This window comes from Sceloporus occidentalis, unplaced genomic scaffold (genome assembly GCF_023333645.1).
Source record: "Sceloporus occidentalis isolate IW3139 unplaced genomic scaffold, rSceOcc1.0.p SCAF_5, whole genome shotgun sequence".
NCBI classification, from domain to species: Eukaryota; Metazoa; Chordata; class Lepidosauria; order Squamata; family Phrynosomatidae; genus Sceloporus; species Sceloporus occidentalis.
Genome location: NW_028316985.1, coordinates 70,935,541 through 70,948,220, shown reverse-complemented (window position 1 = coordinate 70,948,220; position 12,680 = coordinate 70,935,541). Strand labels below are relative to the sequence as shown.

At 40.1% G+C, this 12,680-nt stretch overlaps 1 protein-coding gene across 4 annotated transcripts in view; it reads left to right on the top strand.

Annotated features, from left to right (window-relative positions):
- Positions 1 to 12,680, top strand: part of FAM3C (FAM3 metabolism regulating signaling molecule C) — a 54,545-nt gene that overhangs the window by 28,999 nt on the left and 12,866 nt on the right. Inside the window, exons 2-4 of one of the 4 annotated variants that reach the window (XM_089524363.1) lie at positions 5,634 to 5,693; positions 9,938 to 10,042; positions 11,248 to 11,277. In XM_089524363.1, the coding sequence (XP_089380489.1) occupies positions 5,681 to 5,693; positions 9,938 to 10,042; positions 11,248 to 11,277 (148 nt within the window). In that variant the 5' untranslated portion in view covers positions 5,634 to 5,680. Of the gene's footprint in view, positions 1 to 5,633; positions 5,694 to 9,934; positions 10,043 to 11,247; positions 11,278 to 12,680 lie in introns of all 4 variants that reach the window. The other 3 variants (XM_089524362.1, XM_089524361.1, XM_089524360.1) reach the window with 3 other exon arrangements.

Below are 12,680 nucleotides of genomic sequence, written 5' to 3'. Positions count from 1 at the left end.
GAAGCAGTCATTCAGATGAAATTTAAGATAAAATTAAGATAAAACAGGGATGGGAAACTCCTGGATCTCCAGATAAGCAAGTTAAGCCCATTGGTCATGTTGTGTGAGGCTTATGAAAACTGTTGGCTGTTTCTGATATCATGACACTACTGGTGGCCAAAAAGAAAGGGAAGAAACAGTGGATAACAGATGAAACACTTGGATAACAGATGAAGCTAAAGAAAAGGGGGATAGGATTAAAACCAGGACTATGAATGCACTCATACAATGATTGGTTCGCAAGGATAGGAACTACTATAATGAACAATGCAGAGAAAAAGAAGAAAACAATAAAAAAGGAAGAACAAGACACATCATCCATAAGATTCAGGAATTCAAAGTGAGGTCAAACCAAGGACCAGGATGCCCTATGACAAGAAAAAGAACATATTACAAGACCAGGAAGAAGTAAAAAGATATTGGATGCAATACACAGAAGAGTTAGATAAAAGAGCTGAAAAAACATGAATGACACATGGAATGAAGAACCATATGAAGACATTCAAGGCTGAAATCTTCCTGGAAGCCTAGATGATCAGATTGAGATTGTCTTACTTTGGCCACATAATGTGAAGGCATGACTCATTAGAAAAGACAATAGTGGTAAAAGAAACAGAATAGTAGAAAGAGAGGAAGACTGCATTCCAGATGGATAGATTCAATCAGGGAGGTCACAGGGCTGAATTTGCAGCACCTAAGCAAAGCAGTGGAGGTCAGAGGGTCTTGGAGATGTCTTATCCATAGGGTTGCCATGAGTCAGGGCCAACTTGAGAGGAGTTAACAACAACAATGAGAGCTGTATGCCAGAATATTGGACAAACTAAAATTCTCCACTCTCATCACAGAATAAGTACAGGAAAAGCCTCAGCTCAGTCTCATCCCATACAGCCACAAGAGCTATATATATCACAGGAATGTTTTTGGTTTTTTTAATGTGTTCTAGCATTTACACAGTATTACTGTAAGGCTTTAAAAAGATGATTTGTTCATTTAGCAAGAAGCTAGCATCCCCCCCCCCCCCAATTTCTCTTTTCTTTTTGACAGAGCAGTCTACTGCTCAGTGGCAAAAAATTAACAATATAATTCAACAGTAGATCAAGTTCAGTCAAGTATGTACATTATCAAGCCATTTATAAATTATCTCTCTATTATCTATATGTATGGTGTCTATTTAATTATTATTTCTATAATGTAATATCTGCTATGTCAAAAACCCAATTAATTGGGTGGAGATCCATCTTCCACATTCAGTTTTTGAAAGTGCATTAAATGGTAGCTGAGTGGTATTCTTTGGCTGGTTTTTTTTAATGGATGAAGAACTAGTGATTTATGGCTGTTTTAAAACTTGAAAATGCTGTGGTTCTCAGTTGGCAGCTGCTTTTATATTTCTTGTATTAAAAAGCTATTGTACTGCCTTTCACCCAACAAGAGCACAATACAAAAGCATTTTTAGGGATTTCTACTAGCAGGGATAGGAAGGGTAGTACCACTTTTCCTGAAACATGGTTTGCTGTTGTATTGAAAAACTCTAGATGCTGAAGTCGAGTTCAGTCTGTAGCAAAACATTTTGCCCGAAGCTCTGTTGAAAACAGCAGATCCTTGGCCTCTAGCATGGAGAAAATCTGATGCATATGATTTCTTTAATTTTGTGTGAAATTTTGTAATGACAACCGTTCACTTCCAATTCCAGTTAAATTTCACTTGCCAATAGTTATACTCGGAGACTGGGGATGTTACTTTTGGGATTACAGCTGCCAGAAGCCCCTAGGCAGCCTGCCTAGATTCTGGGAGTTGCTATCCAAAAAAAGGAACTTCCCTAATTTTGGTGACAAGAAAAATCCAGTAATAGGCTGGACTACAGATGTTTTAAAACTCTTAGGTGCTGGGCTCTGTTGTCGGTGACTTTTATAATACTTATATGCTGCCTTTTAGCCATCAGCTCTCAAAGTAGTCCACAGTGCAAACAGATTTCAACATGATGGCCTTAAAAGCAGAGCAGGCAATGAAAAGATCCTGAAAGGTAGGGTCTGCTATGAGCTCCACTTCAGCACGTAAATGTTGAAACATGTTCCCACCATTCTAGCTTCTATTGGTAGTGGTCTATACTTAAATCAAGACCCTAGACAATTATTGCAGACTCGCTGCTGTCACTCCAGAGGGGGAGGGTGAGATCTAGGTTAGGGTTGCAGAACCTATAGCCCTCTACATAGTAGTAGGTTCTGTCTTGCATCAGGTCCAGGCAGTAGTAAGGTGATAGTCAAGGAGGATAAAAGTTCAACAAGAGGTGGAAGGGTTAGTGATTCTTCCGTCCCCACTTAATGAAAATGTAAATGCATACAAGTAAATTATGATAATATGGGAAACTTGTAGACAAAGAGGCCATATGCACTGTTTTTGTGACCCTAAAGGGACTTTCAAGAGCACCTTTTTTCTGGCCACAGGAAAGGGTGAGTCCTCTCTCTTGGTATTGCTTCTGTGAATGGCAATTCAGCCTTTAAATAAGTTTCAGAGACACACATAGAAAGAGCAGTTTAACAAGTTTAAGCAAGGTTTGCATTCAAACTAACAATATGGGCATGTGAAACTAAACAACTACAGTTGGCCCTCCGTTTTTGTGAGCGATCCATTCTGGACACACACACACCGGTGAAAACGGAGGCTTGTGCATATTCAAGGCTCATAGGCGCCTCTGTGCATGCAGGGGACGCCCCCATGCATGCAGCCCATGCACGCACACCATTGGAAATAGCGCAGGTTGCCCCTCCACTGATATTTGATGTCATGGATCTCAGATCCGCGAGTTAGGAGGGGCGTCTGTAGATCATGTATTCCTTGTAGAAAAAAACAAAAACATTTTTGTTTACATTTTCTTCTTCCAATTGCATCCTGGGATTTTTTTTATAGTTTCACTAGCATTCACTTTTCTTATGGTTTCCATTTTGATTTCCACATTCTATTCTTTCATATGGTGGAGGTTGTTTATGTGCAGAGCTTATGTGCTTTCTTCTTTTCTCTCTGTTGTGCTGTTCACAAATACTCAGTAATAGATGATGAAGCCAGCTGCTGTTTATTTTGCCTTTTATAGGTGGACACACACACATGGTAACAGTAGTATTTACTAGCATAGAATCCTTGCCTCATGTGTTGCATTGCTTACTGTAGACATGCTCTTGCAAATTTATACAGAAATTCTCTGTTTCTCTAGCCTTCTTTTATAATCCAGTAGTGATGTTGCTTTTAAAAAGCCCTTCCATCTAGACAGAAGACAAGGAGAAAAAGCAGAACCTGAGAGCATAAAAAGAGTTTGTAAAACAGAGCTTCTTTGTCAGAGGCTTTTTAAAATGAGGTCAGTGGTGTCCCTAGTGGGTACAGGGGTGTATCCCCCCGTCAGTTCTCCTTCTCCCCTTTTCTCCCTTCCCTTCCCCAGCTGCTGCATTGCCTGGTGGGCCACCCAGGGCAGCCAAGGCTGATGTTCCATCGTTTGGCTTCTAGAGAGGAAGCCCTGTGACAGAACAGCCAGGAGGCGTGTGTTTGCTCTCCCCCTGCTGCTGTGTCACAGAGCTTTCTCCCCAGGAAGGGTACCTTACGATGAAGTGACTGGGAAGGACATGTGTGCTGCCCCTGTGCCACTCCATTGCAGGGCTTCTTGCCTGCTCTGTTGTAGGGCTTCATGGAGAAAGCCCTGTGACAGTGCAGCATGGGGACAAGAACGTGTCTTTCCCAGATGCTCTGTTGCAGGCTTTCCACCCCAGCAGCCCTGCGACAGAATAGCAGGCTTGATTGCCCTGGGCAATGCCTTGACTGGAGAGAAGAGGGGAGGCAAGGGGAGAGGGTAACCAGCAGGGAGGAGGCCAGCCAAGGGAAGGAGGGCTGGCAGCTGGATAGGGAAATGCAGTTAGTAGGATGGGAAGGGGCAGCCCTCCACACCTCCCACAGTCAGGTCTTTGCACTGGGCGTCACCAAAGATAGTGATGCCACTGAATGAGGTATACTTGTACTGGGAAGATCTTGGGATTAACCAAAGGAATTACTCAAAGTGAGCAAATGTGATGATATAAAATATTCTTACTAAGAGCACATTAAAATTGAAGTGCTTGGAATTAGAGTTTTTAATGTTAATGAAATTAAAGTGTGAAACCACTGACTCTTATGACCATATGAAAATTAAACTTTTGTCTGAGAGGAAAATCTGTTGAAAGGATTTCTTGCATTTCGAAACCACTTGTTTAGGGGTTTCTTTGTGGGGTATGCTTATGTGACAGTTATTCAGAAATTTGTTTTCTGCTGCTGTGTGTAGATGCTGAAGACTAAATCTGTGTGTAGAAAACAGTGGATTTGGAAGAAAATGTTTTGCCTGAGGCTGAGTTACAGGTAGCAAGTCCTGTTGAGCCAGGTCTCGTATCTCCAAGGATATCTGCAGAGTACCCAACATGCCTCCATATTTATGTCCATAAACATACAAGAGAATGAGGGGTCTGTGTCTTTGGAGATAAGCTGTGTTTCTGGAGAATTCGGAAGAGCTCTAAAACTATCTTTTCCAAAACACATTTGAATTAGTGCTAATCCAGCTGTGCTGGAGTACTGGCATGGAGCCCAGTGCCCTACATTCTGATGAAGGAAAAGAATGCTTACTACTATCTCTTCCTTCCACAACACTGTTTCGTATTAAATGTTAATTTAGTGGGAAGCACTAGCATCTAGTAATAGCTAATAACAAGGTAGTGAGTAAGTGAAATGCATGTGGAATTGGAGCTTTTAATTGTGTGCATCTCAGCTTAGGGAATATTCACCAGTGCTGCACCCATGTATTGCTGTGTGAGTTAATTCAGCAACTGTATTCTGCTTTGAAAGTGTAGAAAAGTGGCAAAATAATTAAAGCTGGAACCCAAACAAGCCTTTTTTTTAGGAATGATCAAAGTCTTGCAGACACTCTGTGGGATGCTGATCCTGTTTTTTAAAAAATAAATCCCTCTGCCTTATCAGAAGGTGCTTTCAAAACATTTTTAAGTTTTCAAAGCCATTTTCTGTGCATATGGAGTGTGTAAAAGAACTGGTTCACTTCTCTGCATTTTCATGGCTCAGGCACTATTATGAATCTTGTTTCGCTTCTTGTACAAAATTTTCACTGAGTGTAAACAGAAGAGTACCAACTGGTCTGTGCTGTTTTTAATGCTTAATTTTAATCCATACATTAAACATTTGTTTGGAACTAGTATATACAAATGATGGAAAAACCATGGTGCATATTCTTGTTTCCACTGGGACAGAAAAGAAAGCAGATAAATATATTGACTTCCAAATAGCAGAATTTGGTGTCATATGTACTGGATATTGAATCCTGTTTTGTAGCATAGGTAATAAATTATTTTTATGCAATAAAATATGTGCATCAAAAATTATGGTGGGGTGGTATGATTACCTGTAAAACTTATGTAGACAATACATGGAAGAGTTCATGGCTTGATGAATTATATTTTGGCTTGGGATTGTGACACCATTGTTTTCAGGACCATTGCTTGGAGAATGAATTCATGGTGGTATGGATTAGGTGCTTATTCTGTTGTATCTGAATCTTTCTTCCTCTATTCTTCTAGGTAGATGGTTAAATGCAATTCTATCAATAACAGAAGGAAGAGTAAACATGAGAATAGCAGGTAAGCATAACAACAACAGTAAGTTGTGGCTTGTGAAGTGGGTTATTTTACTAACAGCAGGTTGTTACTAACAGGCTTCTATACCTATGAATAATGGCCATTTCTAAAATTTACACTTCAGTTGAACTTGTCTTTCCTCTCCACCTGTATTAGCAAATGAATATCTCCATTATTGTTATCTACTTGGTATTTCTGGTGTTAAAAAAGAGACAGATAAGCTCTCTGGCATGAAACATTTTGTGCTGTGAAATGGCAACCTGTGTTTTCTTCGCTATTTTTAGCCAAAAGGATCCTCCCCTCCCAAATTAAATCTTATTCCTTCATGCAGTTCAAAAATGGTTCACAAAAATAGTAAACACACATTTTGTTGGGAAAGGCACATTGCTAATGTGTGTGCATAGGAGAAGCATAGCAGCAACCTAAAGCCAGAATGGAAGAAAATCACTAAACTAGAGGTAGATGTAAGGAATGAAACTAAAATGATTTTGCTTTTAAAAAGCCATGGTTACTATTGCAATTAATATATTGTAAAAATCTTGCTGATATATAAAGCTGTGTAAATTGTTGAAATGGAAGAACAGTCTTGGCAATACTGAAGATGTGCTCCAAACATGGAATTCTCTGGGAGGTTATATTGCTCTAACTAAAGTACTTGTGAGTAAGTTCCCAAATTCTACTTCAGTGTTCACATATTAAATCCTCATTTCAGTAAAGATTTATCACATCAGAACTCCACTTACATTAATAGCATGTAATAGTATTAAATGAATCAATAAAGAATAAACCCATTTCAAAATCATTTAAAATTGTCTAGTGGGGTAGTTTAACTTCTGCCCTGTTCCTTTTTGAAATTTCAATTATAAATGGATTATGAAGGGAAAGTGAGAATGCTATAAAATGTATTGCATTATGCTTGTGCTTAATTGGTAAATACTGTTAGTGGTTGTGTAGATAGAAAGAGCAATTTTCATTAGAAAAGCAATAAAGTGGCTTTGATTTCAGGAGATGGGTTAGATTGTAAAATCGTAAATAGTTTGTTGAACAGGGTTTCCCACTGTCTGCTTCCTGCTGTAGCTCCTGGCATCTCCCCCCAAAAGTAGAGCCTAGTTATTGGGGAAAGCAATACAGGCTGCCATTGGGAGCTGGGGTAGGGTGGAAATGGATGAAAATGAGGGAACTCCCTCTTTAATGACTTGAAGTGCCTTTCCTTCACATAAACAACTTTTTGGATCCAGTCCTGTGGTGTTTCTTTTGTCATAGTGTTACAATGCTTAATAACTCAGGCTGGCAAAATAGACTATAAATTGTTTTGGAGTTTCTGTCTCAGCAGTTTCTACAATTCTGATCCTAGGACTGCAGCTGCACTGCAGAAATAATCTTGTTTGACACCACTTTAACTGGCATAACTCAATGCTGTGAAATTCTAGGAATTGTAGTTTTGTGAGACATTTAGCCTTCTCTGTCAGAAAGCTCTGCTGTCACAGCAAACTACAATTCTGAGAATTGCATAGTCTTGAGCCATGGCAGTTAAAGTGGCATCAAACTGGATAATTTTGGCACAGTGGATGCAGGCTAAGTGGACTCCTGAAGAAGGCCTTAAAACTACCCATGCCACATTTTTCTCCTGTGAATCACTATGACACCAGCCAGCCATGACTGGAACTCTGAGATTTGTAAGTGGTGGAAATCATATCAAGATACTAACAAAGATGTAGGGAACTTTACATCTTTGTCTGTACTGCATATATACATCCAAAAACATCTGGAGGGCCAAAGGTTCCTCATCCCTTCACTAGCTGGGTGGGGCAGTAAATGTTGCTGCACTCCCCCTTTTTGAAGTTCAGTTCATAATAATCATCAGCAATCCCTAATGTTTTTTAAAAAATAAAATTAGAGCTTCTTTTCTCTGTATTTTCCCTCAGAAACATTAGCAGTGGCTTACAGGGTTGTAATAAGAGCAGCAGGAATTGATTTGTTTCTGCAGCTTTGTGTGTGTGTATAGAGCTTTCTCTGCTGGTGCAGATTACTTTAGGGGCTATCAACAGTTTTCAGATTTAATAATATCCAAGCATGCTGGGTGTGAACTGCAACCATGACATTTACTGTGTAGCAAGAAAAAGGCTTGTGTTATTACAAAATGCATCTAAATGCCCATGAGCCTACCTCTGGTTTTCTCAGGGGTAGGTGGGAATCTATTGCCCGCTTGCTGCTTATAGCTTCTACAGGAATTCTTTGAGCTTTACAAAACCTTGTTGGACTCCTGTTAATTTCTCCCAAAATAAATAAATTAGTCTAGATGATAGAAAAGTGCTTTTGAAAATGCAGGGTTGGAAATATGAAAAGGACTAAGGGGTGAAACAGATGGGCCAAATAAAGCAGTTTTAAACTGCTTAGAAGGTGGAGCATTTAGATGATGCATGCCTCCAAAGCAGGCAGAAACCAGGTTGAAGCCATACTCTGAGGCTAAAACCCAGAGCAAAAAGAACCTGGGATATTCTAACTTAGTCCAGAAAATGTGCACCTTTGACCTTGCATATAACCTGCCCTGATGCTAGAGTGGTTCTAAAGGAGCAGATCCTCACCCTAACCCTAAAGATATGTATAAATGCACTGGTGCAGGTGCATATTTTAAAAGGATGGAGCCAGGTGGCAATGCAAACAAGTGAAACTGTGATACCTCCAACAGATATAAGTACACAAAGCAGACAGTCCAAGAGGGGGCACGAGGTGAAGCAGGGCATGTAGGGGGATCTCCATGACTGTGCTTTGCCTGTGTTTTACTGGGCAAACCAATGCTCCGATGCCCTGTACCAGTGGAGGATCGCAGGTGCAACTGTGCGGCCGATCAAAAGGCCATCATCAAATGGAATGGCATCAAGGCAACAGGCAATCACCAACTATGTGTTTGTGTGATGGTGCAGATGCATAATGAGGAGCCAACCAAAAATATTATCCAGTGGTGCAGCTTGACGCCACGCCATGTGGGCTGCCTTGGGAGCAGCCAGTGTGGACAGCAGGGTTTCAAATCACTTCTGGAAAATGCAGGTTTGATCCACCTTTTCCTGCCCATCTATTCCGCCCCTTAGTAAAAAAGATACCCTAACTTTTGTCCTGGCTCTGGTAACTTTTTAACCCATATGTTGTGTTTCCAGGACTAACTCAGATTTTTTACACTTCAAATCTGCACAGATCTTAGAACATGTTTTGTTGAGGACAGTAAGACTTGCTTCTGAGTAGACACACATAAGATACAGTTCTAAGGCAAGAGAGATTCCCTTGTGTCATTTGGGTATTAGCTATAGTAAAAAGATAGCAATGTGCAACTGTAATTAATAAACTAGTAGCATATGCTAGTGTTAGAAAAAGTATAATTAATAAAATATAGGTAAAATAGAGTTGAAGATATTACCACTTTTTGTAACCGTCATGAATTATTTGTAAAGAATGTCTTAATTATCATTTTTGCTAGTTTACTTATTAATTTTCATCCGCTGAAAGGATCCTTTATTGAGAAGCTGTGGGATGCTTATTTTCAGAATTAAGACTAGACAACCAGATGAGATGAACTGCTGTGGTTTTTTTTCTTCCCTGCTGTCTCTCTCAGTTCCTTCCTCTCCAATTACCTGTTCCCAAAGTGGCTTTCAATTCCAGGCCGGGTCTATCTGTGAGAATAGAGAAGAGGAGCTTTACAGGCTCAGGACCCAGCCATTGTGCTTGCCGTTTATAGCTCCCCGCCAAATGAAAATCTCCAGTGTGTGCGCACACATGTAGATTAGAGGTAAACAACATAGGTAACAAAAATGCCTCTCTCACATGGTTGCCCCAAATAATGCTCTCTACATCAAGTTTGGTTTGGAGAAAAGAGCACTTCACTTTCTGATTTAGGTTTTTGAACATGAAAACATAATCAACATGATTTATAATGCCTGGACTTCAGTCTCTACCCACTATGATAGTCTTATTCTAATAGTTTAGAAAATATTTATCTACAGTTGTCCCTCCCGATTTGTGGGAGATCTGTTCCCCCCATTGAAAAACCACAAATATTCAAGCCCCCATTGAAAATAATGGTGGTGTACTCCTGTGTGCAGCCCCCCACGCACATAATTTTGTCCCTCCTGGCTTCCTGTCCACGAACGTTCAAGACTGCGAACAGGAAATCAGCCAATCCGGAGGGACTACTGTATTTTGAAATTTCAACAATTGGTGAGAGACTTGTCTGTTTTTTCTGTATTCCGGAGTAGGAGCTGCAAAATTGGTGGTAGCGGTTGCTGTGTTCTTGCTGACGTTTTATGTCATCTCTCAAGTATTTGAAATAAAAATGGATGCCAACCTTGGAAGCCTGTTTGGTAAGTTTTCCTCACACATATTCATTCAGAATTATGTTGCTTACCTGGGTGGCACTGTACACATCCAAACATAATTCTGTGGAATTCAGTCAGGTTTATGACTGCATACTGAGTGATCTACACATGTAATATCTGTTCTTTAGGAGCCTATCAGAGTTAATGATTTGTATCCATGTAGTGATGTCATAGAGTTAAAATCTTTTTATCATTCTTTAGTTCATTGGCTCCCTAACCTTTTTGGGCTACTACTCCTTTCCTCTTGGGTAATATTCGTAACACAAATACCACACGCATATACTGTATATTCAGAACAACCAATATCAGTCACTGCTCTCTCTCCCTGGTCACCTTGGGAGCAGCAGCTGAACATCTGGGTGAGCAGTGATTGAGAAGCTGCTCATCTGTGCCCATTTGCCAGCAAAGGCTGTTGCAAGCAAGAGGCTGCTCAACAAGCTGCTTATATGCTATTCCCTTTAAATCTGGTTACTCTGAGAGCAGCAAATGAACAACTGGCTCCTTGTCTTTGTTGTGTTCCAATACTTTGACTGAAGTACTGTCTCCTTTTTCTTCACCACCCATGTTGGGAATCACTGGCTTAGTTTTACAATGGGCCCTTGCTATCCACTGGGGCTTGGTTCCAGACCCCCCCCCCCCCCCATTGATAACAAATTTGTGGATGCTCAAGTTTCATTAAATACAGTGGAAGTAAAATGGCGTCGTTTATAAAATGACAAAACCAGGCTTTGCTTTTTGGAATTTTTATATTTTTTTCAACATTTTCAAGCCATAGATGCTTCAATGTGGGGATAAAGAATCTGTGAGAGGGTTGACTGTACTGAGTAAGACCTGTAGGCTTGAATCCTTTTGTTAGTTACAACTGAACCAGTTGAACCCAACTAGAGTCGAATGAAAGGAACTCCCATAAGAGTTGACTGATCAAGCTACCGTTAATTTAATGGCACCAGCAACTGAAATGACTCATAACCAAGTAGCCCAATAACAAAATCACACTTGGAAACAGTATAATAGTACTTTATGGACACTTATCCCGTGCAGCACTTTATCTCTTGTTTTCCTGGTGTTAGATGCAAATATCATGTAATTTCAGAAAGAAGTCGTAATTTTCAAGCATTCTGTAAATTAGAGGTTGATATTTTATAATTATACGCAGAACCTAATTAAAGAATAATGATTATGTCTTTCAGCAAGATCACCGCTAGACCTACCTGTACGTTGTAAGTAACATGTGACAGGTTTTACTTGTCTTGTATGTATTTAGTATTTTCTTAAACCAGGAGTAAGCAGCCAAAGGTCCTCAGCTATGTCCTGCCCACCAAGGATTTATTGCCTTCGACACACACATACTCTTTTCCCAGAAAGACTAGTCCACTGATGAATTGTCTCATGTGGGCAGTTCAAGACTGTATGAGCTACCATATATATTCAACTATAAGTCAGCCTCATGTATACGTCGAGAGCAAATTTTGGGGCCAAAATTATGGATTTTGACATGACCCATGGATAGGGCAAGAGTAAAACTTGGAGGCTCCTTCAATGTGTGTATACAAGCAGCAAGAGGGAAGCAGCAATCAATACGAGGCTTCAAGTTTCAGCCTGCACTCCTGAAGTGCAGAGGTGGGAGAGGGACTGTTAAACAAACAGCAATAAATCTATCACCAAGGACTCTTATCTGCTTGGCTTAGGGCAGAAAGAAACTGCATGGGGAAATCTGAAAGAGCTGCTATCATATTATCATACTGATCCATAAATAAGTTGACCTAGAACGGTGGTGGCGAACCTATGGCACGCGTGCCAGAGGTGGCACTCAGAGTCTTCTCTGTGGGCACATGCACCATCATCCCAACACAGAGTTCACTAGAGTTTGTCACTAGAAATCCAAAGGGACACAGCACGTTGCAATAAATGAGTGGGTTTTGGGTTGCAGTTTAGGCAGTCGGTCTCTAAAAGGTTCTCCATCATTGAAAGAATTTTGGGGGCACTTTTTGGACATAATTTTTTTAGATTTATAGACAAGTATATATGGTAAGTGGAAACTCTTTTTGGCTAAGCTAGGTGTGTGACCCTCAGAGTGCACATATTTGCTGAAAACCCTCTAAACGAATAGTAAGCAAAACATGGGAGTCCATCATCAGAACTGTCAAGAGACAGAGATGGGGATCTACAAGGACCTGCTTCCCCCCCCCCCCCCCTTGCTTCTTTGATAAAGACAATCCAGCCTCTCAGTTCAGACTGGGATATGTAATATTTAAACTTTAATTTTTTAATCTTTTATTTTTTTATTTGATTCAGATATTCTTTTTTTCAGAAGGGGTTCAGTTCTCTATTTGGCCCATTGGGTGACCTTGAGTGAGTCACACACTCAGAGCCCCAGTGAACCCTGTAATAGAGATCACCATGAATTGGAATTATTTGAAGGCATACAACAGCAAAAAGGATAGTGGACCTGGGGTATTACTGATCCTCTAGTCCCGCCTTTTTAAAATAATCTGGGCAGTAAAGACTGAAGCTATCATTTCCTTCCTGTTTAGAACAAGTTTTTGTAGTTTGTTTGAAGCTTGGTGTTTGCTCTGTTTTCTCTTTTTAAAAAAACAACATTTTTTTCCTTTTTAATAACCTT